The sequence below is a fragment of the Rattus norvegicus genome, chromosome 10 (genome assembly GCF_036323735.1).
Source record: "Rattus norvegicus strain BN/NHsdMcwi chromosome 10, GRCr8, whole genome shotgun sequence".
Taxonomy (NCBI): Eukaryota; Metazoa; Chordata; class Mammalia; order Rodentia; family Muridae; genus Rattus; species Rattus norvegicus.
This window is the reverse complement of record NC_086028.1, coordinates 101841301-101864153: the sequence shown is the minus strand read 5'-3', so window position 1 is coordinate 101864153 and position 22853 is coordinate 101841301. Positions and strand designations below refer to the sequence as shown.

Genomic DNA, 22853 nt, shown 5'->3' with positions numbered 1-22853 from the left:
TGAAGGACAGCCCCAGTACCAGAACCTCCTGGAGGAGGAGGCAGTCCTGCCCTCTTGAGCCTGGGCAATCCCCATCAAACCTAGCAACTGTTATAGCTCCAGCTAAGGCCTCGAGTCCCCACTCGAGACTAGATGTCTTCCCTGCACCAAAGGAAGGCCTAGAAACAAGGCAGTTCTGCCTACTCAGAAAGATGTGATCTCTGATTCACACTCCCCACGGAGGCCCTGGGACCTCCATCTCCTCTGCTCAGCTGTAGAGGAAATGATAGTCACCTGTCTTAGGATTTTACTGCTGCCAACACCGTGAGCAAGGCAGCTCTTATAAGGACAACATTTAATTGGGGCTGGCTTACAGGTTCAGAGGGTCTTAATTACCAGGGGTAATAATGGCAGGGAGCATGGCAGTGTCCAAGCAAGCCTGATGCAGGAGCTGAGGGTTCTACATCTTCATCTGAAGGCTGCCAGCAGAATACTGGCTTCCTGGAAGTTAAGAGGAGGGTCTTAAGGCCCACGCCCACAGTGACACACCTACTCTGTGCTCCCTCCCACTCAGATGCCATCTATTTCCTTCCACTCAGAGGCCACACCATCTAAATAGTGCCACTCCCTAGGGCAAGCATATGCAAACCATCACATCACTCTGAAATGTGGGAAACCAGGCAACTGCTGGACTGGTGACCTACAAGGGCCTTGGGAAAGGGAGGGGTTTTATTCAGGTAGCTGGAGCCAGAGTCCACAGGCCACTAGGAGCTGAACTGCCTAGTGAGACCTCATTGAGGAAAGGATAAGGGGTCTCTTAAAAAGGTTAAATGTGTTTTAGTAACCAGAAATTTCCAAGTCGTTATTTTAAAAGAACCAAATTTACACATTTCCCAGAGAGGGGAGATATAATCCCAATACCTAAAGTCCTGTTCCAGAAAAAACAAAACACACGGCCCTGACCAAACACTACCAGGCTCCATGCGGGACGACCCTCGCTCCCATTTTCACTGTCCGGGAAAACATGACAGAGACCACAACTAACTGCCCTGGGCCTAGTGGGGTTCCAGACCTCTAAGGCCAGATCTTCAGGAGGAGTTGATATGAGGGTCTAGAGAAGGAATGTGGAGCTGTCCGGGTCGACCGGAGGGAGCCGCGCCCCAGCTCCCAGTGCGTCAGAAGCCGGACAAGGGCGACTTGGATCCCTGCCAAGGAACGTTCCGGGGCACCAGAGCGCAACGCTCTCGTTGCCCTTGCGCACTGCCATCTTCCTGGACTGTCCTTCGCCCTTCCGTAGCCTCGGTCCCTTTAAGAGGTCTGCGCACACAGGACCTCGCTTCCGCTATGGCCGTTCAGCTGCTGGAGGAGGACCTGGTGACTTGTCCCATCTGCCTGGGTCGCTACTGCGACCCCGTGACGCTGCCCTGCGGGCACACCTTCTGCGGGAACTGTATCCAGGATTCGTGGCGCTGTTGCGAAAAGATATGCCCCGAATGTCGCCAGCCTTTCCCCGAGGGCGCCAAGCTGAGCCGCAACGTGAAGCTGAGCACCTTGTTGCAGGGGCTGCCGGCCGCCATCCAGCGTCTGGAGTCCGGCACGAGCCAAAGCGCTCGCTGCCCGCGCCACGGGAGGCCGCTCGAGTTCTTCTGTCTCACGGAGGGCCTCTGCGTGTGCAGCGCGTGCACGGTGCACGACTGTAGCCACCACGAGAGGGCGCTGCTGGACGTGGAGCGCCGCGTGCGCGAGGTGAGAGAAGGGCCGGGACTGTTTGTGGCCAGGGCCAGGGGCTGCAACAGAAGGCTGCGGGTTCCCATAGGAACCTAGAGGCCATGTACACCTGACTGTCCCACACAGCTCTCCCCAGGTCCTCTGAATAAAGCAGAGCCAGAGTGTTAGGCCAGGGCTAACAGCCCCATTCGCCAAGGTGACCAACATTCAATAAGCGTGCTTTCTGCCTTTCAGAGGCTGAAGATCTACTCAAGGGTCAGATAGTGTCTCAGCAAAATGTTTCATTCTATAGAGATGGCAAGGTCAGCCTGCTGAAGAAGAGTGGGCGGCGCTCTTTAGGTGACTCCTCAGGGGTGAGGAAGTACCAGCCAGAAAAAGAGGACGCAGGGACAAGCGCCAAGGAGCAGAGATGACGGGGAGGAGACAGGTTCCTGAAATCTCCAAACAGGTCATCGGGGACCACACCATGATGGGCAGCATGGTGGTGGTGACTCTTCCTCTCGGGATGTCCAGAACCTTCCCGAGCTTGAGACAGGGCGATGATGTCATCAAATTTCTGCTTTCTGGAGACTGAGCTCCAACTGGGGGTGTGGAGTGGGTAGGAGATGAGGAGGAGGTCACAGCTGCAAAGCAAAAGAAATGAGAAGTGAGTAGGAGCCCGGTGCCCAGTGGAGACAAGTAAGAAGTAGGGATGGCTGGGGACAAGGTTTCTGCGTGAGACTGGGCTACTCTGTGCTGAGGGTGGGTGGGGAGCAGCTGGTTTGGGATACGAAGTGTGTGGATGCAGTGGTATACACAGACACCTACTGAGAGCTGGGAGGAGACGCGGGCAGTAAGGAGAAAGCCGGAAGTCGCTATAGTTCCCTAGAAGGAGTGGTAATTTGTTGGGCAGGGAGAGTCTGCCCAAGATTACATCTTGACAGCTACATAGATGGTGGCTAGGGCACAGCCAGTGACAGGAGAGAGAGTTCTCCAGGTGATCCATGCTGCTGAGAGGTTCAGTTAAAGGCAAAAAAAGGCCATGGAATTGGCACCATGGCAGCCTGCGCCCTCGCCCATGGCCATCACAGCCAGGCTGTGAGGCTGTGATTACCAGGAATGAGACAGAGGAGACGGAGTGAGAGGACTGCAGCACACGGACAAGGAGCCTGAAGGAGGGAGCGCGACCAGTAAGGGATGGAAAGTGGGAATAAGGACAGATGCCTGGGACATTTCAGAGCTGTGACAGGGCCAGGGTGAGGTCAGAGGGTGAGTGGCAGAGACAGGAGGAAAGAAACGGAGTTTCAGAGGGTTGGAGGGTGAGCCCTGGAGCTGCTGAAGCCCCGAGAAGTAAAGCTGAGGCACTGCTGCCCAGGACAAGTGAGAGACCAAACTGGGTACTGAAGTTGGCATTGGAGGTTAGAAGCCCTCAGCATGGAGGACACCTCAGCCAGATGGCTCATGCTCTAGGGGACAGAATTTTGCTTGAGAGGAGAGAGGATGTGAGGCACAGGACGCCCAAGGGCCAACGAGGCTGGCAGACACAGTGGTAAACATCGAGAGACCCTGCCTCAAGGTAGAGGGCACGGACTGAGACACCCGAGGTTGCCCTCTGACCTTCACATGTGCACGTTGGCATGTATGCCTGCACCCACACTTACATAAACACAAATAGGTTTGTTTTTTTGTTTTTTGTTTTTTTTGGTTCTTTTTTTCGGAGCTGGGGACCGAACCCAGGGCCTTGCGCTTCCTAGGTAAGCGCTCTACCACTGAGCTAAATCCCCAGCCCCCACAAATAGGTTTTTAACATAAGCTAGCTGGTGAGGTGGCACACACCTTTAATCTTGTCACTCTGGAGGCAGAAGTAGGCTGATCTCTGTAAGTGTTCAAGATCAAGTTGGTCTACGTGGAAAGTTCCAGGCCAGCCGGGGCTACATGATGAGACCCTATCTCAAAGCAACAATGATAAAGGTTCCCAACTCAAAATGGTGTTGGAAGGAGTAAAAACAGGTAATGAGACTCTTAGCCAGGTTAAGCATCATCTTCAAGTACCAGAATGGTGCTCCTATAACAGCACATTTTGGTCTCCGGGGAGAACAGAAGTCAACCAAATGATAATAACGTCCGTCTTCCCTCTGGGCTCCTAGGTGCTGAACTGATCACTGGTCAGACAACTCTGTCCAGTCTCCCGCCCCACCCCAGGCTCTGTAAGCCCAGTGCTACCTCTCTCCTTTGTTGCCTGGGGTAGGCATGAGGTTTGGACCAGAGAAGGTGGGGGAACTCTGTCCAGGTCACTCAACCTGCAAGCCACAGGAGTGGGACCGGAAGTGGGGTCTTCAACCCAAGACCAACACATTCCTCATATAGCATCCTGCTCCATGCAGAGAAAGGTCCCTATCCAGGCCTCCCGGGACTCTGACCTAGTTCTGGGATTGTCCAAGGCACTTACCATTAGGGCCATGAGGAAAGTGCCCAGCATCTGTACTGGTGGTGACTCAAAGGTTACAACCCTCCTAACCTTTTGTTGCTTGCCTTCTGGATGGGTGCCACAGGACCGACTGAGAGCTAGGGTAATGGTTACCCGGCAACAGGCCACTCAGGCAGAGACCCAGCTTGAGGAGCTGCAGCAGCAAAGCAGTCAGATTGAGGTAATTCACCATGTGCTCATGTCCGGCCTCACCCCTTAGCGGTTCCTGGACTGCAGGCAACAGATGTGAGCTCCTCGTAGATGCCTCCCAGCGGCAGGGAGTGGGAAGTTGATCAAGAAGCCAGGCCTCAGTGGGAAAGAGGTTCCAAGGGCCCTAACTGACTCCCCCATGTTCCCACCCTTCAAGCCAAGTGGGTGACTGAGGGCCCGGCCTGCCTTGCCATGGTGCTGAGAATGGCCACGCTGAAGTTCCTCCTGTGCCCACGCAGAGTTCAGCCCGCACCCTGGCCTCGGTGGTCTCCAGGAGATTCAGTAGCCTGCTCCAGGTTCTGGAGAAGCAGCAGGCCTCAACACTGAGTGACATAGAGGGAGCCAAGAAGCGGGCGCTGGACCAAGTTCTGCATGAGAGACAGCGGCTGACTGACCACCTAAAGGCCCTGTCTCAGTACGACCAAAGTGTCCAGGACCTCCTGGGGCAGGGGGATGATTTCATCTTCTTCCAGGTACGTCAGGGCAGTGGGCTAGGGCCATGCTCCCACGCCTCGAACACCACTCACTGCCTCTGTCCCCGGGGTTCAGGGGTTACAGCAGCTCTCTGAGCCCATAGGGTCCCTCGGGCCACCGACTCCTCCCCAGTGGGATGAGGAAGAGCAGTTGAACAGTGTGAACCAGCTGCTTAGCCCACTGTGTGAGCTCCTCCTTGAAGAGAAGACCCTCCCCACGGCGGCAGACAAAGCTGCCAGTGCTGGCCCTATGGGTAAGACTGACTTCTCCCTGCCCTCTGGGCCCTCCCCACCCCCCAATGCTGGGTAGATGCGGGGAGTCAGGGATAACCCTATCCCTTCACTCTTTGTTCTTAAGAGGCCTTGGGTCCCCTGGCACCAGTCCCCAGCGCAATGTGTCCACTGAGGAAGAAGCTCTGGCAGAGTAAGGAGACACAGTGCCTGTGTGTGTGCGGGTGACAGATGTGTGCACGTGAGAGTGTATGAATGTGTGCATATGCTTGTGAACATATGGGGTGGGGGGGCTGCTCTAACTGTCCTGTCCACACTCCTCACTGGGCCTGTCCCCACCTTAGCACATCTGCTGTCAGACGTAGACCTCATCCAGATCCACCCTGAGGCAGATTCAGTCAGCATAGTGTTATAAAGGGCACACTCTGGGGTCCATCTCCTCCTTCTGCTTAATAGTGTGTGAACTTAACTCTCTGAGCCTCAGTTTCCCCCTCTCGTAACATGGGGCAGGTAGAGGATTCCAGCTCTGAGGGAGCAATGAAGGATTCACCAGTAAGACGCTGCCCGGTGTTCAGCCCACTACGCCTGGTAGACATTTAAACTGTCCATAGTTGGAGCTCAGGAACCCTAGGCTCTAGGGGAAAAAATGACACCTCTGCCCACTTCTGTTTGTCTCTCTCCAATAGATTATCGCAATCTGACCTTTGACCCAGAGACTGCCAACCGGTATTTGCTCTTGTCTCACAAGGCCCAGCAGGTGACACACCATTTCCAGGCTCAGAGCCCAGCCAGGTCAGGCAGCTTTGAGCTGTGGCAGGTACAGTGCACCCAGAGTTTTCAGACTGGACAACATTACTGGGAGGTGCGTGCCTCTGACCACTCCATCACTCTGGGCGTCACCTACCCAGAGCTACCACGCCGAAAGCTGGGGACCCACACAGATAACATCGGTCGTGGACCCTACTCGTGGGGCCTCTGCATCCAGGAGGACAGTATTCAGGCCTGGCACAATGGCAGAGCTCAGCGTCTGAGTCGGGCAGGGGTATCTGGAGGACTCCTGGGCGTAGATTTGAACTTGACCTCTGGCTGCCTCACCTTCTACAGCCTGGAGCCACACACACAGCCACTGCACACTTTCTATGCAGTTTTCAGCCGGCCTCTCTTCCCTGTCTTCTGGCTCCTTGAGGGGAGGACCCTTAGTCTTTGCCATCAGCCTGAGGCCGAGCTCCCTCCAAGGCCCCAGGAAGAGGCCATAGCACCCAGCTGAGGAAGGCACAGACAGGTGCCACCATGCTTGTGTGCCCAAAAGTGGCTCCGTCCCTGGCTTAGAGACCAATGGCCAACCTTCTAAAAGGAACAGCTGGTGGCCTCTCTGTGGACTCAGAGGCCAGAGATGGGAGAGGAGCCCTAAGTCCAAGTTTACTTTTTACTCTCTTCGAAGGGCCCAGGGGCCAGAAGAAAGCCCCGGCCTCAAGCAAGAACCGAGTTCTTGGCATTGCTTGGACATCGATCTTAGTTCTATTGCTGTGAAGAGACACCATGACTAAGGCAACTCTTACAAAGGAAAGCATTTAACTCAGGGCTTGCTTACAGTTTTAGAAGTTTAGTCCATGGTTATCATGGCGGGAAGCAGACAGGCGTGGTGCTAGAACAGTAGCTGAGCTGGATACATCCCAATCACCAGACACACAGAGAGGGGGGAGGGGAGGGAGAGAGAGAGAGAAAGAGAGAGAGAGGGAGGGAGAAAAGGAGGGAAGGAGAGAGGGAGAGGGAAGCTTTTGTAACCTTAAAGCCCACCCCAAGTGACACACTTCCCCCAACAAGGCCACGCCTCCTGATCCTTCTCAAACAGTTCCACCAAGTGGGGTCTAAGCACAGGCTGTAGACAGCCAGTGTGGCGATGGGTATGGGTGTAGCAGATGTGAGCTGCTTGCCTTTGCTGGTCCCAAATATGCTTCCATGAAGGTCCTGGATGTTTTTTTCCTCACATTTCTAGAAGTAGAATTTTTTTTTTCTTTTTGGTCCTGGGTATAGCACCTGGGGTGTTTTGAATGCTAGCATTCAAAGTTCTGACCTCTCTCACCGATGACATCTACAGCCCGGTGTAATTTATTTACTTGAAATGTGCTGTGTTCTGGTGTTGGCGGTAGTTACAAGGAAGCCCACTTTTGTAAGGTCCTTTTCTTTCCTTTTGTAATTCCTTAAGCATTTGTTTTGTATGCTCATGGGTAAACATCTCCCAATAAAAAGATTTCAGAAATTCTTTTGTTTATTTAGTCTGGGACTCAGGGTGGGGTGGCTTGTACGCCACAGGGTGCATGCAGAAGTCAGAGGACAACTTGCAGGAGTCAGATCTCTCCTTCTACCTTGTGGGTTCTGGAGTGGAACCCAGACTGTCATGTTTGACAGCAAGCACATTTACCTACAGAGTCATCCCATCATCCCAACAATAACAGGTTCTTGTTGCTCGAGACAGGGTATCTCTATGCACCTCTGGTTGGCTTAGAACTATGTAGACCAGGCTGGCCCACTCATAAAGATCTGCCTTGCCTCTGCCTTCTGCGTGCAGGGATTAAAGTCATGAACCAACATCGGTGGTCTCTTACGAATTTTTAAAGGGTTATATGTGCAATAATAGATCCCCTAGGGAAGACGTAAATGTTTTACAAATGACTAAGCATTCCTTTAAAATATATATGTGTGTGTGTGTGTGTGTGTGTGTGTGTGTGTGTATTTTGCCCACATGTTGTGTGTGCATGTGTGTGTGTGTGTGTGTGACTGTGTCTGTGTGCACACACACCTGTGGAATGACTGAGGAGGCTAGAAGAGGGTGGTGGGAACCAAACCTGGGTCCTATCTCTTTAGCCCTCAGATGGATGGTCTCGCTTCGCTATATAACCTAGCTGGATGGAACCCCCTATAAAGCGTATTTCACATCAAACTCGATGCGATCTAGGCAGCCTCTTCCTGCCTCTGCCTCCTGAAGTCATGGACTTGACTTTTTTTGTCGGGTGAGGGGTTGAGACTTGACCTTAATCTGTAACCCAGGCTGGTCTGGAAACTTGCAGTGTCCCCATGCTGACCTCGTTAGGTGGCAACCCTCCTGCTTAACCTTCCAAGCATTGGGATTATAGTATAACCCATGAGCCACCCTGCCTGCTGGGTTTCTGTCAGTCGCTGTTGCTTCTGAAGCCAGCCAGGGTTACACAGGAGGGCAGCCACACTCCTAAGAGGTTTAGGGTTATTAATGCCGCACTTGCATTGCAGGACGTCCTGAGGCAAGGTGTGCAACCCGTCAGGTTCCCATTTGCCTCCTCTGCACGGGGAGGATGTTATTAGGGGCAGGTGTGAGCACATCCTTGTGGCGCTATGAAGTGCTGCTATTTGTGCCCTCAACATCAAAACAACTCTGAAAGACTGCAGACATTAGGTAACAATGTCTAAGACAGGTAGCGGTGGTGCACACCTTTGATCCCAGCACTCAGTAGGCACAGGCAGTTGGAGCTTTGTGAGTTCAAGGATGGCCTGGTCTACAGAGGGAATCCCAGGACACCTGAGGCTACACAGAGAGGAAAAGCTTGCTTTGTTTGCTCTGCTCATGGTCCATCCTGACCTTCACATGAGGCCCCCTATTCATCTCATGTCCCACCTTCCTCTCTCTCCTGCCCAGTCATAGGCTCTGGCCTTAAATTGTCCAATCAGAGGTCATCAGGAGTATTCTTTACAGCACATCGGTCAAGACAATGCCCATGTCCAGACTGCAACCTGGTCTTGGGACACAGAACTTAGCATCTGGGGGTTGGGGATTTAGCTCAGTGGTAGAGTGCTTGCCTAGGAAGCGCAAGGCCCTGGGTTCAGTCCCCAGCTCCGAAAAAAAGAACCAAAAAAAAAAAAAAAAAAAAAGCTAGCTGCAAAAATAAATAAATTAATTAATTAATTAAAAATAAAAATAAAAAAAAGAGCTAGCTGCAGGCATCAAGAACTTAGCATCTGAATATACAGCTCACAGATCTCTATACTTTGAGAGCAATCTAGTCTACATAGCTAGTTTCAGGCCAGCCAGGGCCACATACAGATGTTGCGGTATAATTACAAAGTGGTGCGACCGGTTCCCGCGTGTCACTGCTCTATGCTGGGCCCCTGGTACTCTCAGACCTCGGTGGTCGCTCCCTGGTGTTAGTTCTAGCACTGTAGGGCCATATAGAACTAACCTCAATTTATCTCAGTGGCGGCTGGCTTCAGTGAGGCACCACGCCACGTTAGCCCAGCTGTCTTCTGGCCCCAGCGGTCTCTCCACTCCCATTGCTAGTCACCCTGCTCAGCCCTGGCCAGCTGGGAACTCTCTGGTCCCAGCTACCCAGAAATATCAAGACTCAACAAACTGTAACCCAACAACCAGATTTACATGTTAAATTCTCAAACCACAATACATCCACACAGTAAACTTACAACCAATTGAAAAGGACATAAACTGTCCACCTAGGTAAGATAAATTTGCTGACAGACATCCATCCCAGCTACCTTGGCAATTCAAGACCACCCTGGACTGGGTCATCCTTCCCTGTCTCCATTTTGATTCTCCCTCCTTTTCCTTCTCTCCCTCCCTACAAAAACTTTGTCCCCTCCTTATTCTTTTTCTTTTTTTTTTTCTTTTCTTTTTTTCGGAGCTGGGGACCGAACCAGGGCCTTGCGCTTGCTAGGCAAGCGCTCTACCGCTGAGCTAAATTCCCAACCCGTCCCCTCCTTATTCTTTTACTGTCCAATCGTGGCCTTGACCTAACTTATGCCAGCCCTCACCTGCACAATGACATTAACCTACATACAGAGACTGTTTCAAAAACCCAAAACAAAAGCGACTACCACCATTCTGGGTATGTATACCTGTGCACTCAGCTACCAAGAAGGCTAACGAGGGAGATTCCCTGAACCCATTATTTCCAGGCCAACCTGGACCACACAGTGAGACCCTACCTTTATCCTACTAGACCCATACCTAAAAATATGGCAGCCTGGGTCTTAGGCATCGTAGCCAACAGGCACCATAGGTATGGCTTTACCACCGGGCTACACACCTACAAATTGTTATCTTTGGATCTCACTGTGTGGTCCTGATTGATCTGGAACTTGACTTGCACACCAGGCCAGCCTTGAACTCACGGAGACACATCTGCCTCTGCTCCCAAATGCTGAGATTAAAGGTGTGTACCTCAACACCCAGAACACTTGCTGCCCCCGAGCCCCACCCCAAGTGGAAACTTCCAGTTTCTTTGAAAAATCAGTTATGTTAACTGATGCTTTGCAGGGGCACACGGGTGAAAGAATGTTTTGCTAAAGCAGACACAGGTGACAGGATGCATGGCGTTCAGAAGGAATATCCATGTGACCCCACAGACAGTGGGAACGCAAGCATTGGTTTGCTTCGCTCCGCCTCACTATTCTTCCCTAACAGCACACAACTATTCATTCACCTTACACTGCGTTGTTGAGCTTTGCCTGTGGTGATGTCATAGAGAGAAACAAAGAACTCAGGAGGCTCCCACAGCTTCTTGCTGCTTCTGGTGATTGAACTTCCCTTGTTGGTTCGCATGTGGTGTCTGCCAAGAGAGAACTAGACTGCAGCTCCTGATTTGTACATGGTGTTTGCTCCTGGACTGAACTCTTTTTTTTTTTTAAGATTTATTTATTTGTTTTATTTATTTATTTGTATATGAGTACACTGTCGCTGTCTTCAGACACACCAGCAGAGGGCATCAGATCCCATCACAGATGGTTGTGAGCCACCATGTGGGTGCTGGGAATTGAACTCAGGACCTCTGGAAGAGCAGTCGGTGCTCTTAACCGCTGAGCCATTTCCCCAGCCTCCTAGACTGAACTCTTGATATCCTGACAAAGAAGGTTGGACTCACCCCACAGAACTATTTCTAAACAGGTCTGCTTCTCCCGTGTTCTAATAACTCTGGTGTGTGGTAGGCTAGAGGGAAGGTTGGGTCCTTCTGAACGTAGGTTGAGAAAAGTTTATGTCTACCCACACCCCTTTTTCTGGGACAGTCTTACGCAACCTAGGCTGACCTTGAACTTGCCATGGATGACCTTGAACTACTGTTTCTTTTGCCTGCACTTGCTGTTTTCTGGGGTTACAGGTGAACACTACCATGACTAGTTCTTTCTACATAAGCAAGATATGCAACGTAGGACTGAGCGACTTCCGAGGGTTAAGTGGCATCTTTAGATGAGTACTGCTTTCATTGTCCTCTAGTGTCCTAAGATTTGCAATGGTCATTAAGTTCTTTAATAAATCTCACCTGGGGCTGGAGAGATGGCTCAGTAGTTAAGAGCATTGGCTGCTCTTCCAGAGGACCTGAGTTCAATTCCCAGCAACCACAGGGTGGCTCACAACTGCCTGCAGTTCTAGTTCCAGAGGATCTGATGCCCTCTTCTGAACTCCATGAACACTAAGCACACATGTGGTCCCCAGACATACATGCAGGTAAAATATTCGTACACACAAAATAAACTTTCCTAGTTAGGGTTTTACTGGTGTGAGCAGATACCATGACCAAGACAACTCTTATAAGAATAACATTTAATTAGGGCTGGCTTACAGATTCAGAGGTTCAGTCCATTATCATCAAGGTGGGAGCATGGCAGTGTCCAGGCAGGCATGGTGCAGGAGGAGCTGAGAGTTCTACATCTGAAGGCTGCTAGCAGAATACGAACTTCCAGGAAGCTAGGATGAGGGTCTTAGAGCCCATGCCCACAATGACACACCTAGTCCAACAAGGCCACACCTTCTAATAGGGCCATCTCCTGGGACAAGCATATTCAAACCATGACATAAACCTAAATAATTTAAAAGACAGTTTAAAAAGAAAAGCTTCAACTCCCCAAAAACAGGGTTCCGGGCTATAGGACGGATGTGTGTAAGCCAGTGAAAGTGAGAACCAATGGCTGTCTTTCAATGAGATGGCTCTGAATAGCTCAAGCTGACTTTAGTTAGACTAACACATATTGATATAGATGTAGATGATATAGATATATAATTAATATATATTAGACTTATTAATTTATTTTGTACTGTAGCTGTCTTCAGACATGCCAGAAGAGGACATCAGATCTCATTACAGATGGTTGTGAGCCACCATGTGGTTGCTGGGAATTGAACTCAGGACCTCTGGAAGAGCAGTCAGTGCTCTTAACCGCTGAGCCATCTCTCCAGCCCGTAAGCATGAATTTTATATCGCAAGCTGAATGATTCTATCTAGCCAGCAGACACCGACTGTGTGCTGTGCCCAGGCTGGTAGCATCCATGCTGTTACAGAAGTTAAAGATGTGCAAGCACCGTGGCCAGCATCTAACAGTATCTTGCCTCTATATTTTTGCAGTCAGCAAAGGCTGAACTTTTATGGCCTTTATTTCTTCCTTATAAGTTCTTAACGCCATCTTTTTGGAAACCATTTCCTATGTTCTTGGGATATAGTATTCTCTCTCTCTCTCTCTCTCTCTCTCTCTCTCTCTCTCTCTCTCTCTCTCTCAACAGTTAAGTAAGCAAGAATCTTTAACCTGAGCGAGTTCTTCCTATCTAGTCAAGATGACTGCAGAGGCCGTCAGGGGCAACCAATCGGAGGAACCAGTTTCTAGGAGACACTGCAAAGAGGTTTAAGTTTCTTGTGGAAACTTTAGAAAAATTATCAAAGACTCATCCGAGGGACTTTGTTCCCAGGAAGCTCTGACAAAGCAAACTGAGAATTACCATAAGAATAAGCATATGGAAAGCTAGAAGGGCTCAAAGCTCCAGCATGAGGGTCAGTTCAGAGGTCTGCAGCACCGCTGGTCCTGGCCAGGCGGGTGGGAATCTCCAAAGGGCTTTGTCATAAGGAGCTCAAACACTCAGGAGCTTCTCCTGTAAGTTACAGCATGGCCTCCGCCAGTCTACAGTGTGAGTTCCAGGGCAGCCAGGGCTACACAGAGAAACCCTGTCTCGGAAAAACCAAAGCAACAACAAAAAGATCTGACCACCACATGCCAGAGTGGCCCAGACAATTTATTGTGCTGCCCTATGGCTGTAGACATTGTCGTGCTGTTAGTTTCCTGTCTTAAAGTTAAAACGCCACGTTTATCCTAATCATCAGACACGAGAGAAGGGCTGGAGAGATGGTTCAGTGGTCACAGCATGTACTGCTCCAAGACACAGGTTTGGTTCCCAGCACTTACATCAGGGCAGCTTTCAACCTCCTGTCTTTTTTTTTTTTTTTTTTTCTATTTTTCGGAGCTGGGGACCGAACCCAGGGCCTTGTGCTTGCTAGGCAAGCGCTCTACCACTGAGCTAAATCCCCAACCCCTCAACCTCCTGTCTTGGTGAGAACCCACACTGGTGTTCACACTACCAACCCCACATGGACATAGTTTTTTTTTTTTTTTTTTTTTTTTTTTGGAGCTGGGGACTGAACCCAGGGCCTTGCGCTTCCTAGGTAAGCGCTCTACCACTGAGCTAAATCCCCAGCCCCGACATAGTTTTAAATAACAAGGTTCTTTTTTAAAATGAAATAAAAGTAATCATCATAGCACACAGCTGTGACCCCAGCACTTAGGCTGAGACAGGAGGAGCAAGAGAACAAGGCCACTCTTGGCTATGCATGGAGTTCAAGGCCAGTCTGGACTCAGGGAACTTGCTGTCCTCTGCACCTTTCTGCACACACACACACACACACACACACACACACACACACACATATACACACACATACACACACATATACACACATACACACACATACACCACATATACACACATATATACACACACATATACATACATACACACACATACACAGATGCATACACACATACACACACATACACACATACGTACACACATATACATGCACACATATACACACACATATACACACACATACACACAACATATATATACACTCACACACACACATATATACACACACATATACACACATACACATACATACATACACACATACACACACATATTCACACACATACACACATATACACACACACAACGGAGGAGAGAGAGAGAGAGAAGGAGAGAGAGATGGCTCCGTGGTTAAGTAACACTGGCTCCTCTTCTAGAAAATCTGGGTTCAGTTCCCAGCATCCACATGTCAGCTCACAACTGTCTGTAACTACTATTCCAGGGGATTTGATGCCCTCACACACACATACATACATACATGCAGGTAAAACACTAATGCACATTATATACATATTATATATATATATATTTTATATATATACATACATATATAATCTCAAAAAAAAGTTCTTTTTCTGATACAATGCATCCTGATTACAGTTTCCTTTAGCATTCTTTTAAATATTTATTTATTTATGTATGTGAGTACTCTGTCTGCATACACCTGCAAGATAGAAAAGGCATCAGATCCCAGTATAGGTGGCTGTAAGCCACCATGTGGTCGCTGGGAATTGAACTCAGGACCTCTGGAAGGGCAGCCAGTGCTCTTGACCACTGAGCCATCCCTCCAGCCCCTTTCTTATACAGCTCAGGGAATGGTGCCTCCCACAGTGGGCAAGTATAACTCCCTATAGATATGCCCACAGCCAACTTGATCAAGGTAATTCCTCAGTTGAGGCTTTCCTTTCCAGGTTGTGTCAACTTGAAAGTTTAGTTGATATCATGAATTATGAGTCGTGTGATGGTATAACAGTATCTACATATGTGACATATAGATCTATATGTGATGAATAAGTATTACTTCTACACATGGGCATCAAGAGCACAAGCTAGAGGTACCAACAACAAATACCCCTAAAGGAAAGGGTTCTCAACAATGGCATTAAACAAAAAGGTAACTTACAAAAGCCTTCTTTACAGACACAGCAAAGATCCGGCCCTTATCTCTCCTTCTTTTGGTTTGGGTTCTGCGAGTGAGAACTTGGGTCCTCGTGTGGTTGTACCACAATACGAACCCCTGAGCCATCTCTCTAGCACTTAAAACTTAAAAGAAGAAAAAAAGGGGGGGGGTTGGAAAAGGAAGAACAGGAAAGAAGGAAGGAAAAAGAAAGAAAGAAAGATCCCTATTTTCTATATCTTTTTTTTCTTTTTTTTTTTTCGGAGTTGGGGACCGAACCCAGGACCTTGTGCTTGCTAGGCAAGCGCTCTATCACTGAGCTAAATCCCCAACCCCTAAAACTTGCTGAACACATTTTTCTTTTTTTTTTTTTCCTTCGGAGCTGGGGACCGAACCCAGGGCCTTGCGCTTGCTAGGCAAGCGCTCTACCACTGAGCTAAATCCCCAACCCTGATCCCTTATTTTCTGTGTCTAGGTACTTTGGCCTCTTGTAAGTCTATGCACAATATGTGTGCAATGCTCAAGGAAGCCAGAAGAGGGCATCTAATCCTCTGGGACTGGGGTTACAGAGGGTTGAGCTACCACACGGGTGCCGGGAATAAAATCTGAGGACCTACGTAAGAGGAGCCAGTCCTCTTAACTGTTGAACCATCTCTCCAGGCCCTAACAATTTTAAATGTGTTTAGCAACGTCTACCCCAGGCCAGCAAGATACTTCAGTGGGTAGAAGTTCTTGGCCACAAAAGGCCGATGATGCTGAGTTCAGTCCTTGGAATCTGTGTCGGAAACACATGAAACATACGAGCACGCTCGGGCACACACACAAACGTGGAAAATTTTTAAAAAAATTTAAAAATACCAATATTGGCAAATCACATCTCAGGTTTGCCTCCTGGAGGAGGGAAGAGGACAGTGAGCGGCTGTATGAGTAACACCGGGATCACTTTAAGGATCATCCTCAACCTAAAAACACCTTTCTCCTCTTCAGAACCAGGCAAATCTACCATCTGTGCAAACCCAAGCCGCTCGGCCACCAAACCGCAGAGAAGAGTGGTGCTCTCCGCCTCCCGACCACGCCCGGAGCTTGGCGAGCAAGCCCCAGTCAGATCGGGAGCTCCTGTGGAGACCAACGTATGGGAGTCATTATCTGCTTTCCTGCCAAGCAGGGTCCACCCAGGCCGTCTCCCACACAGCTCCTTCTGTCCAGAAGGCCTTTCCACCCGTCCCTATCTGCCTGAGTCCTGGCAGTTGGTGACCGTGCAGCTCGGACGTCACTTCACCAGCCCCACCTCGCCAGCCCTCGCCAGCCCTCGCCAGCCCTCTCTCAGGAATCCCCAGGCGTCACTGTGCCTCTGTTTTGGCTTTTGTTCCCTCCCTAAGAATTATGAATTAAAGCACCAACAGTCAGTGGCTCTCAATCATCTATATGTAATTCTAGCTCCTGGGGATCAGACGCCCTCTTCTGGTCTCTTCAAGCACACACAGAATATGCTTACACAGAGACACACACAGATATAAAGACATGATACTTGCCATTTAACAGTACTTCCTGCTCTTCTATAATATCAACTCTTCTCCCAGAAACCAAGGCAGATAGCTAAGAGCCACCTTTAACTCCAGCTCCAGGGGGATCCAACACCCAGGTGCCGATACACACATATACAGAATGGAGAAGGAGGAGGAGGGAGAGGGGGAGGGGGAAGGAGGAAGAAGAGGAGGAGGGAAAGGGGGAGGGAAAGGGGGAGGGGAGGGGAGGGGAGGGGGAGGAGAAGGAGGCTGGAGAGAGAGACGGCTCAGTGGTTAAGAGCATTGGTTGCTCTTCCAGAGACCCTGAATTCAATTCCCAGCACCCACATGGGGGCTCACAACTGCCTGCAATTCCAGTTTCAGGGTCTCCAATACCCACTTCTGACTCCCACAGTACCAGGCATGCTCTTGATGCCCAGGCTGCAGGCAGACAAAACACCATGCACATAGCATACAAATAGAATAAAAACAACTTTAGAGGCTGGAGATACGGCTCAGCGGTTAAGACCACTGACTGCTCTTCCAGAGGTCTTGAGTTCAAATCCCAGCAACCACATGGTAGCTCACAGCCATCTGTAATGAGATTTGATGTCCTCTTCAGGTGTCTGAAGACTGCTACAGTGTATATATATATATATATATATATATATATATATATATATATATAATCTTTAAAAAAAACCTGTTGTCGTTATAAAGCTCACCTAAAAAACTTTCAAATTGTAAAGACTTTTAATTAGACAATAATAATGCCGATGTAATGTCATTAATCTGCAGGTCTGGCCCTCCCTAAAGAGCTGTTGTCTTCGAAGCATTCTGCTACATTCTGTTCCCTTAGCCCTAATTCGGGAGGGCAGTGGCTGTGCGACACACGGCTTATTTCCCGGAGGGACTGACTCCTAGCTCTTCACATTGTACCAACCCACAGCTCATCAATAAAGCCTTGGGTCCAGAACAGGGACCTATACTGGCTTTGAAGGGTAAAGTCTTGTTCACATAGGGAAGTGAAGCTGAGGGACAGTCACCTGCCTTTTCTTGAGACCAGTGAAAAAATGGCTTTTTGTACCAAGTAGAGGGAAAAATGAATAGAGTGGTCTTCCTCTGAGAGACTCAGCCCTCCATCCACACTGGGCAGCGGCTGAGGACAATTTTGACTATAATGAGTGGGTTGTTCTCCTGTCATCCACTTGTTAGAAGAGAAAGAACCCATTGAATGTTTAGATAGATTTATTTTTTTTTAAATTCATTTGTAGAAGTACACTGTAGCTGTCCTCAGACACACCAGAAGAGGGCATCAGATCCTATTACAGATGGCTGTGAGCCACCATGTGGTTGTGGGGAGTTGAACTCATGACCTCTGGAAGAGCAGTCAGTGCTCTTAACCTCTAAGCCATCTCTCCAGCCCCTGATTTTTTTTTAAATGAATTGTATATTTGTTCCTCTTTTTTTTTTTTTTTTTTTTTTGAAGCATTGTTTTCCCTATATAGTCTAAGCTGGCTTCGAACTGGACCTCCTGTCCTAGCCTCTCCTGTGCTGGGATTACAGACACGAACCACCACATTAGCTAAAGTACACACTTTTTTTTTTTCAAGACAGGTTTTCTCTGTGTAGCCCTGGCTGTTCTGAAATTCACTAGGTAGACCAAGCTAGCTTCAAACTCAGATCCTCCTGTCTCTGCTTCCCAAGGTCTGGGGTTAAAGGTGTGTGTCACCATCAGCAGGTTTAAAGTACACACTTTAATTTTACGCTTTTCCGAGACAGCCTTTCATGTAGCCCAGGCTAGCCAGAAAGTCACTGCATAGCTGAGGTGTCAGCCTTAAACTCCTGATCTGTTTGCCTCTACCTGACACGTGCTAGATATTGTTGACCATGCCAGCTCTAGACTGCACACTTCATTAATTCTTTTTAATGTTTGTGTATGTGTTTGTGCACACACATGTGTGTGCATGTGGAGGTCAGAGCCAATGTCAGATGCTTTTCTCCATCACTCTGCACCTGAGTTTTAAGTGTGGGTGTTTGTGTTTGCCTGCATATATCTGTTCACTACAAACATACAGCATCTGCAGAGCCAAAGGGTACCAGATCCCTTGGAAGTGGAGTTCCAGACATTTGTGAGTTCTGTGGTTGCTAGGAGTTACACTTCAGATCCTCTGGAGAGTCAGTGTTGTGTCCTGCTAGCCACCTGTCCACCCCCTCCACCTTAGCTTTTGAGACAGGGTCTCTTACTGCATTGGCTAGATGGAATAGCTGGCAAACTCCCAGCATCCTCTTGTCTCCATCTCCCAACTCTGGGATTTCAAGTGTGTCCCACAATGCTGTCTGCTTTCTGGGAATTCAGACCCTCAGGATACGTCTTCGCTATATTTACTCACATCATTTCGCATCATTTACTCACGTGTATTGCTGTAATAAAACACCGTAGCTAAAGACAGTTTGGAGTTTATGTCAGCTTGTTTGCACGGTCGATCATCCAGAGAAGTAGGGGCAAGGATAGATGCAGAGGCCATGGAGGGGTGCTGCTTACTGACTTGCTCACCATGGTTGTTCAGCCTGCTTTCTCACAGCACGCCAAGACCTACCTTCCAGGGATGATGTCACCACAGTAGGAATCTCCCACATCAATCACTAAGTAAGAGAACTCACTGTGGGTGGGAGAAATGACTCAGCGGTGAAGAGCACTGACTGCTCTTCCAGAGGTCCTGAGTTCAAATCCCAGCAACCACATGGTGGCTCACAACCATCTGTAATGGGATCTGACGCCCTCTTCTGGTGTATCAGAAGACAGCAGCTACACTGTGCTTATGAGAGAGAGAGAGAGAGAGAGAGAGAGAGAGAGAGAACTGCATACTGCAGCAGGGCATGGTGGCACGTGCCTTTAAGTCTGGCACTCCAGATGCAAAGGGAAACATCTCTCTGTGAGGCCAGCATAGTGTATGGAGTGAGTTCCAGGACAGCCATGGCTACACAGAGAAACCCTATAGGAAAGAAAGGATGGAAGAATGGAAGAACAGAAGGATGGACGGACAGGAGGGTGGAAGGACAGAAGGACAGGACAGAAATTCACTGCAGACGTGCCTCAAGGCTAGTCTGATGGAGGCATTTTCTCAGTTGAGGTTCCTTTTTCCCAAATGACTCTAGCTTGTGTCACGTTGACATAACGTAGCCAGCACTGGGTGTAACTCAGTGGTAAAGTGCTTGCCTAACAAGCACAAAGAACTGGATTCAATCTCCAGCAGGGCCAAAAAAAAAAAAAAAACCCAAAAAGCCAGCAGGGCAAACAACTGGAACAAGTATGTGTGTGTGTGCGTGTGTGTGCATGTGTGTGTGCGTGAGAGAGAGAGAGAGAGAGAGAGAGAGAGAGGCCCTCCTCTGTGCTGCTGTTTTGTTTATGTTTCTCTTTCCGTTTCTAACTTAAGTACTTACTAAAAATTTCCAACCTGGTCTCAGAGAGTGAAGGGAAAGTTCTCATCTCTAAGCACAAACATCTGGGGAGACAGAAGGACAGACACAGAGCTGGCTAGAGGAGTGGACAAAGAGTTGGGGGTGCAAGGGTGTTTAACACCATCATGTGCCTCCCATTAATGATACATTCAGGTCCCAACCCTCAAGCCTGAGGCTGCAACACTATTTGGAAGTAGGGTCCTGGCAATCGTGACCAAGTGAGAACGAGAACATCCAGGAGTAGGGTGGGCCCTAACTCACTTTCCTGTGCCTATAAATAAGGGGGAATTTATTTGGGTTACTTCTTTTTCCAATTGTTTTGTCGGTAGCATCATTTACTCACGTGTACACGGATGTCTGTATATGTGCATGTGCCTGAGGTTAGAGGCGTCCCCTGGAGCTGCCTGGTGTGAGGGCTGCGAGTTGAACTGGGTCCTCTGTGGGAACACCACACGCTCTTCACCACTGAGACAGCACTTCAGCCCCTGTTTAGTTCTTTAAGAGGACATTTTGGGCAGGTGACACGGACCATCAGTTGAAGGTGCTGGCTGAATTCCAGCCCTTGAACCCTCATGCTAAATAAACTAAGGCGTTAGAGGGAGGGCTCGCCAGTTAAGAACGCTGGCTGCCCTACTCTTCCAGAGGCCTGGGATTTCATTCCCAGCATGCACCTGGGTGCTCAACAAGGTTGCTAGCTCTCTTCTGTCCCGTGCGCATGGAGGAGACGCTCATACGTAGATAGACTTTCGTTTGTTTTTGTTTGGTTTGGTTTTTCCAGACAGGGTTTCTCTGCATAGCCCTGGCGGTTCTGAAACTCGCTCTATAAACCAGGCTGGCCTCGGATTTGAAGAGATCCCCCTGCCTCCGAATGCTGGGATTAAGATGTGCACCGGCACCGCTCTCAGGAGTTGAAGCTTAGCCAGCTACAGCGGGAAGAACTGCCTCCTCCGTGACTTTATTATGTTAAATAAGCTTGTTCCTTTTCACTTCTTCCATGTGCACGCATCTTTGCCTGATTGTATTTATGTGAACTGCGTGCACCACGCTGGCCTCAGAGGCCGGAGGAGGGTGTCGGATTCCCTGAAATTGCAATTACAGATGGTAAAGCACAGTGATGTGGGTGCCATGAAACTGAGCCGGAGTCCTCAGCAGAAGTAACCAGGGCTCTGAACTGATGAGCCTTCTCTACAGGCTCGCAAATGAGCGCTTCCGGTCAGGTGCGTGGTGGTGGCGCTTGGGAGGGCATGCGTAGTAGGTACTTGGTCAAGATAGCTCATTTCCCATTCCGTCCCATCCCATCATCAAAGACTCCATACTGGGTATGGTTGACATGGCTGATAGTACCCTGACTGCCTGCTGAGCTGTGTCACATTTACCCACTGAAAAAATGCCCGTTTGGTGCCTTCAGGGACCACTGTGCTTAGCACACGGGTAACTAGCAGGATGCCACTTTGGAGAGCCTAAGGAAATTATTTGGGATTCTGCTGGTGGGAAAGGTATCTACCGGCCCCCTACTTAATCATTTACCCAGTTACTTATAACTGGATGCTTACTTTAAGATTTATTTATTTATGTATATGAATACCCCATCCCTGTCTTCAGACACACCAGAAGAGGGCATCAGATCCCATTACAGATGGTTGTGAACCACCATGTGGTTGCTGGGAATTGAACTCAGGACCTCTGGAAGAACAGAGTAGTCAGGGCTCTTAACCGCTGAGCCACCTGTCCAGGCTTATTTTGATCGAGGGTTATAACATCACTCTTCTACCTGCTTTTGTTTATTCATTTCTTTTTGGACACCATGCCCAGCCTTTATTAACCAGGGGCCAGATTCTAACTCAGGCCTTTAAACTCTACCAACTGAACAGCTACCTTTCCAGAACTGCACTCCAGTCAATAATAATAACAACAACAACAACAACAATAACAACAACAACAATGGCCTGGAGAGATGGCTCAGTGGTTAAGAGCACTGACTGCTCTTCCAGAGGCCTTGAGTTCAATTCCCAGCCATCACACCGTGGCTCACAACCATCTGTAATGGGATCCAATGCCCTCTTCTGATGGGTCTGAAGACAGCTACAGTGTAGTATACTCATATACATACCTAAATAAATATTAAAATAATTTTGACAATTTGCATTCTACATATCTTTTTTTTTTTTTGGTTCTTTTTTTTTCGGAGCTGGGGACCGAACCCAGGGCCTTGCGCTTCCTAGGTAAGCGCTCTACCACTGAGCTAAATCCCCAGCCCCGCATTCTACATATCTTAAAGCTTAACATTATTGCATTAGTAAAGTATAATTGGCAGTGTCAGTTTTCGGGACATGGTGGCATGCACCTGGAATCTCAGCACCGGGGAAGTTGAGGCACGAGAATCAGTAGGTCAAGGCCAACATAAGAAGCTCTAGGCTAAGGGAGGCTGTGTAAGAAAGAAGAAGAATCCAGATGTGTGGCATAAGCCTGTGATCCCAGCACTCAGGAGGCTGAGGCAGGAGAATGAAGAGTTCTAGGTCACTCTGGGCTACATACAGAGACTAAATCTCAAATACAAGTCCTTAACAACCAGACGCACTCTTTTAAATGCATAGTCCGGCAGGTCTTAACCCGTGCCTCCTTTAGGGGAACTACAGGCGCCCGCCGAGAGTCCATGAACGGAAGTAAATTCCTCAGACAAGGGATTTGTCAAGTGATGTCAGCTTCCCATTTCAGATCTAGACAAGGCTAAGTTCCCCAGCGCGGGTAAACAGAGTCGCTAAGGGGTCAAAACAGACACATACCAGCAGTAATTTTTTCTTTTCTTTTCTTTTCTTTTTCGGAGCTGGGGACTGAACCCAGGGCCTTGCGCTTGCTAGGCAAGCGCTCTACCACTGAGCTAAATCCCCAACCCCCAGTAATTTTTTCTACATGTCAGCAACTCAAGAACTTTGCTAACTGTACCTGGGAGGGGTCTGGAGGGAAAAGGTGC

General features: G+C 49.0%; 1 protein-coding gene and 1 long non-coding RNA gene across 5 annotated transcripts; one reads left to right on the top strand and one right to left on the bottom strand.

Moving 5' to 3' along the window:
• Positions 1–796: 796 nt before the first annotated feature.
• On the bottom strand, positions 797–22410 carry LOC120093105 (uncharacterized). 2 transcript variants are annotated; one of them, XR_005490541.2, is made up of 2 exons: positions 20226–22410; positions 797–2330 (listed from the first exon to the last, which is right to left on the bottom strand). It is a non-coding gene; the product is annotated as an uncharacterized LOC120093105 (long non-coding RNA). The 2 variants fall into 2 exon arrangements; XR_001840334.3 differs by lacking the exon at positions 20226–22410 and adding an exon at positions 3523–4607.
• On the top strand, positions 1102–16332 carry Trim65 (tripartite motif-containing 65). Of its 3 annotated transcripts, NM_001135714.2 has the most exons (6): positions 1229–1725; positions 4239–4334; positions 4603–4836; positions 4913–5090; positions 5195–5260; positions 5754–7328. In NM_001135714.2, the coding sequence occupies exons 1-6, from the start codon at positions 1324–1326 to the stop codon at positions 6332–6334; spliced, it is 1557 nt and encodes a 518-aa protein (NP_001129186.1). In that variant the 5' UTR covers positions 1229–1323; the 3' UTR covers positions 6335–7328. The 3 variants fall into 3 exon arrangements, with proteins under 3 accessions (XP_063125308.1, XP_063125309.1, NP_001129186.1); XM_063269238.1 differs by lacking the exons at positions 4913–5090; positions 5195–5260; positions 5754–7328 and adding an exon at positions 15903–16332 and having other exon boundaries at positions 1102–1725; XM_063269239.1 differs by lacking the exons at positions 4913–5090; positions 5195–5260 and having other exon boundaries at positions 1102–1725; positions 5754–7327.
• Positions 22411–22853: the final 443 nt, after the last annotated feature.

Excerpts from the sequence above, each read along its gene's own strand:
- Trim65 (NM_001135714.2), top strand. The coding sequence starts at position 1,324 with ATGGCCGTTCAGCTGCTGGAGGAGGACCTGGTGACTTGTCCCATCTGC. Across the intron at positions 4,335-4,602 it reads AGCAAAGCAGTCAGATTGAG|AGTTCAGCCCGCACCCTGGC; the intron begins GTAATTCACCAT and ends GTGCCCACGCAG. Across the intron at positions 5,261-5,753 it reads GAGGAAGAAGCTCTGGCAGA|ATTATCGCAATCTGACCTTT; the intron begins GTAAGGAGACAC and ends TCTCTCCAATAG.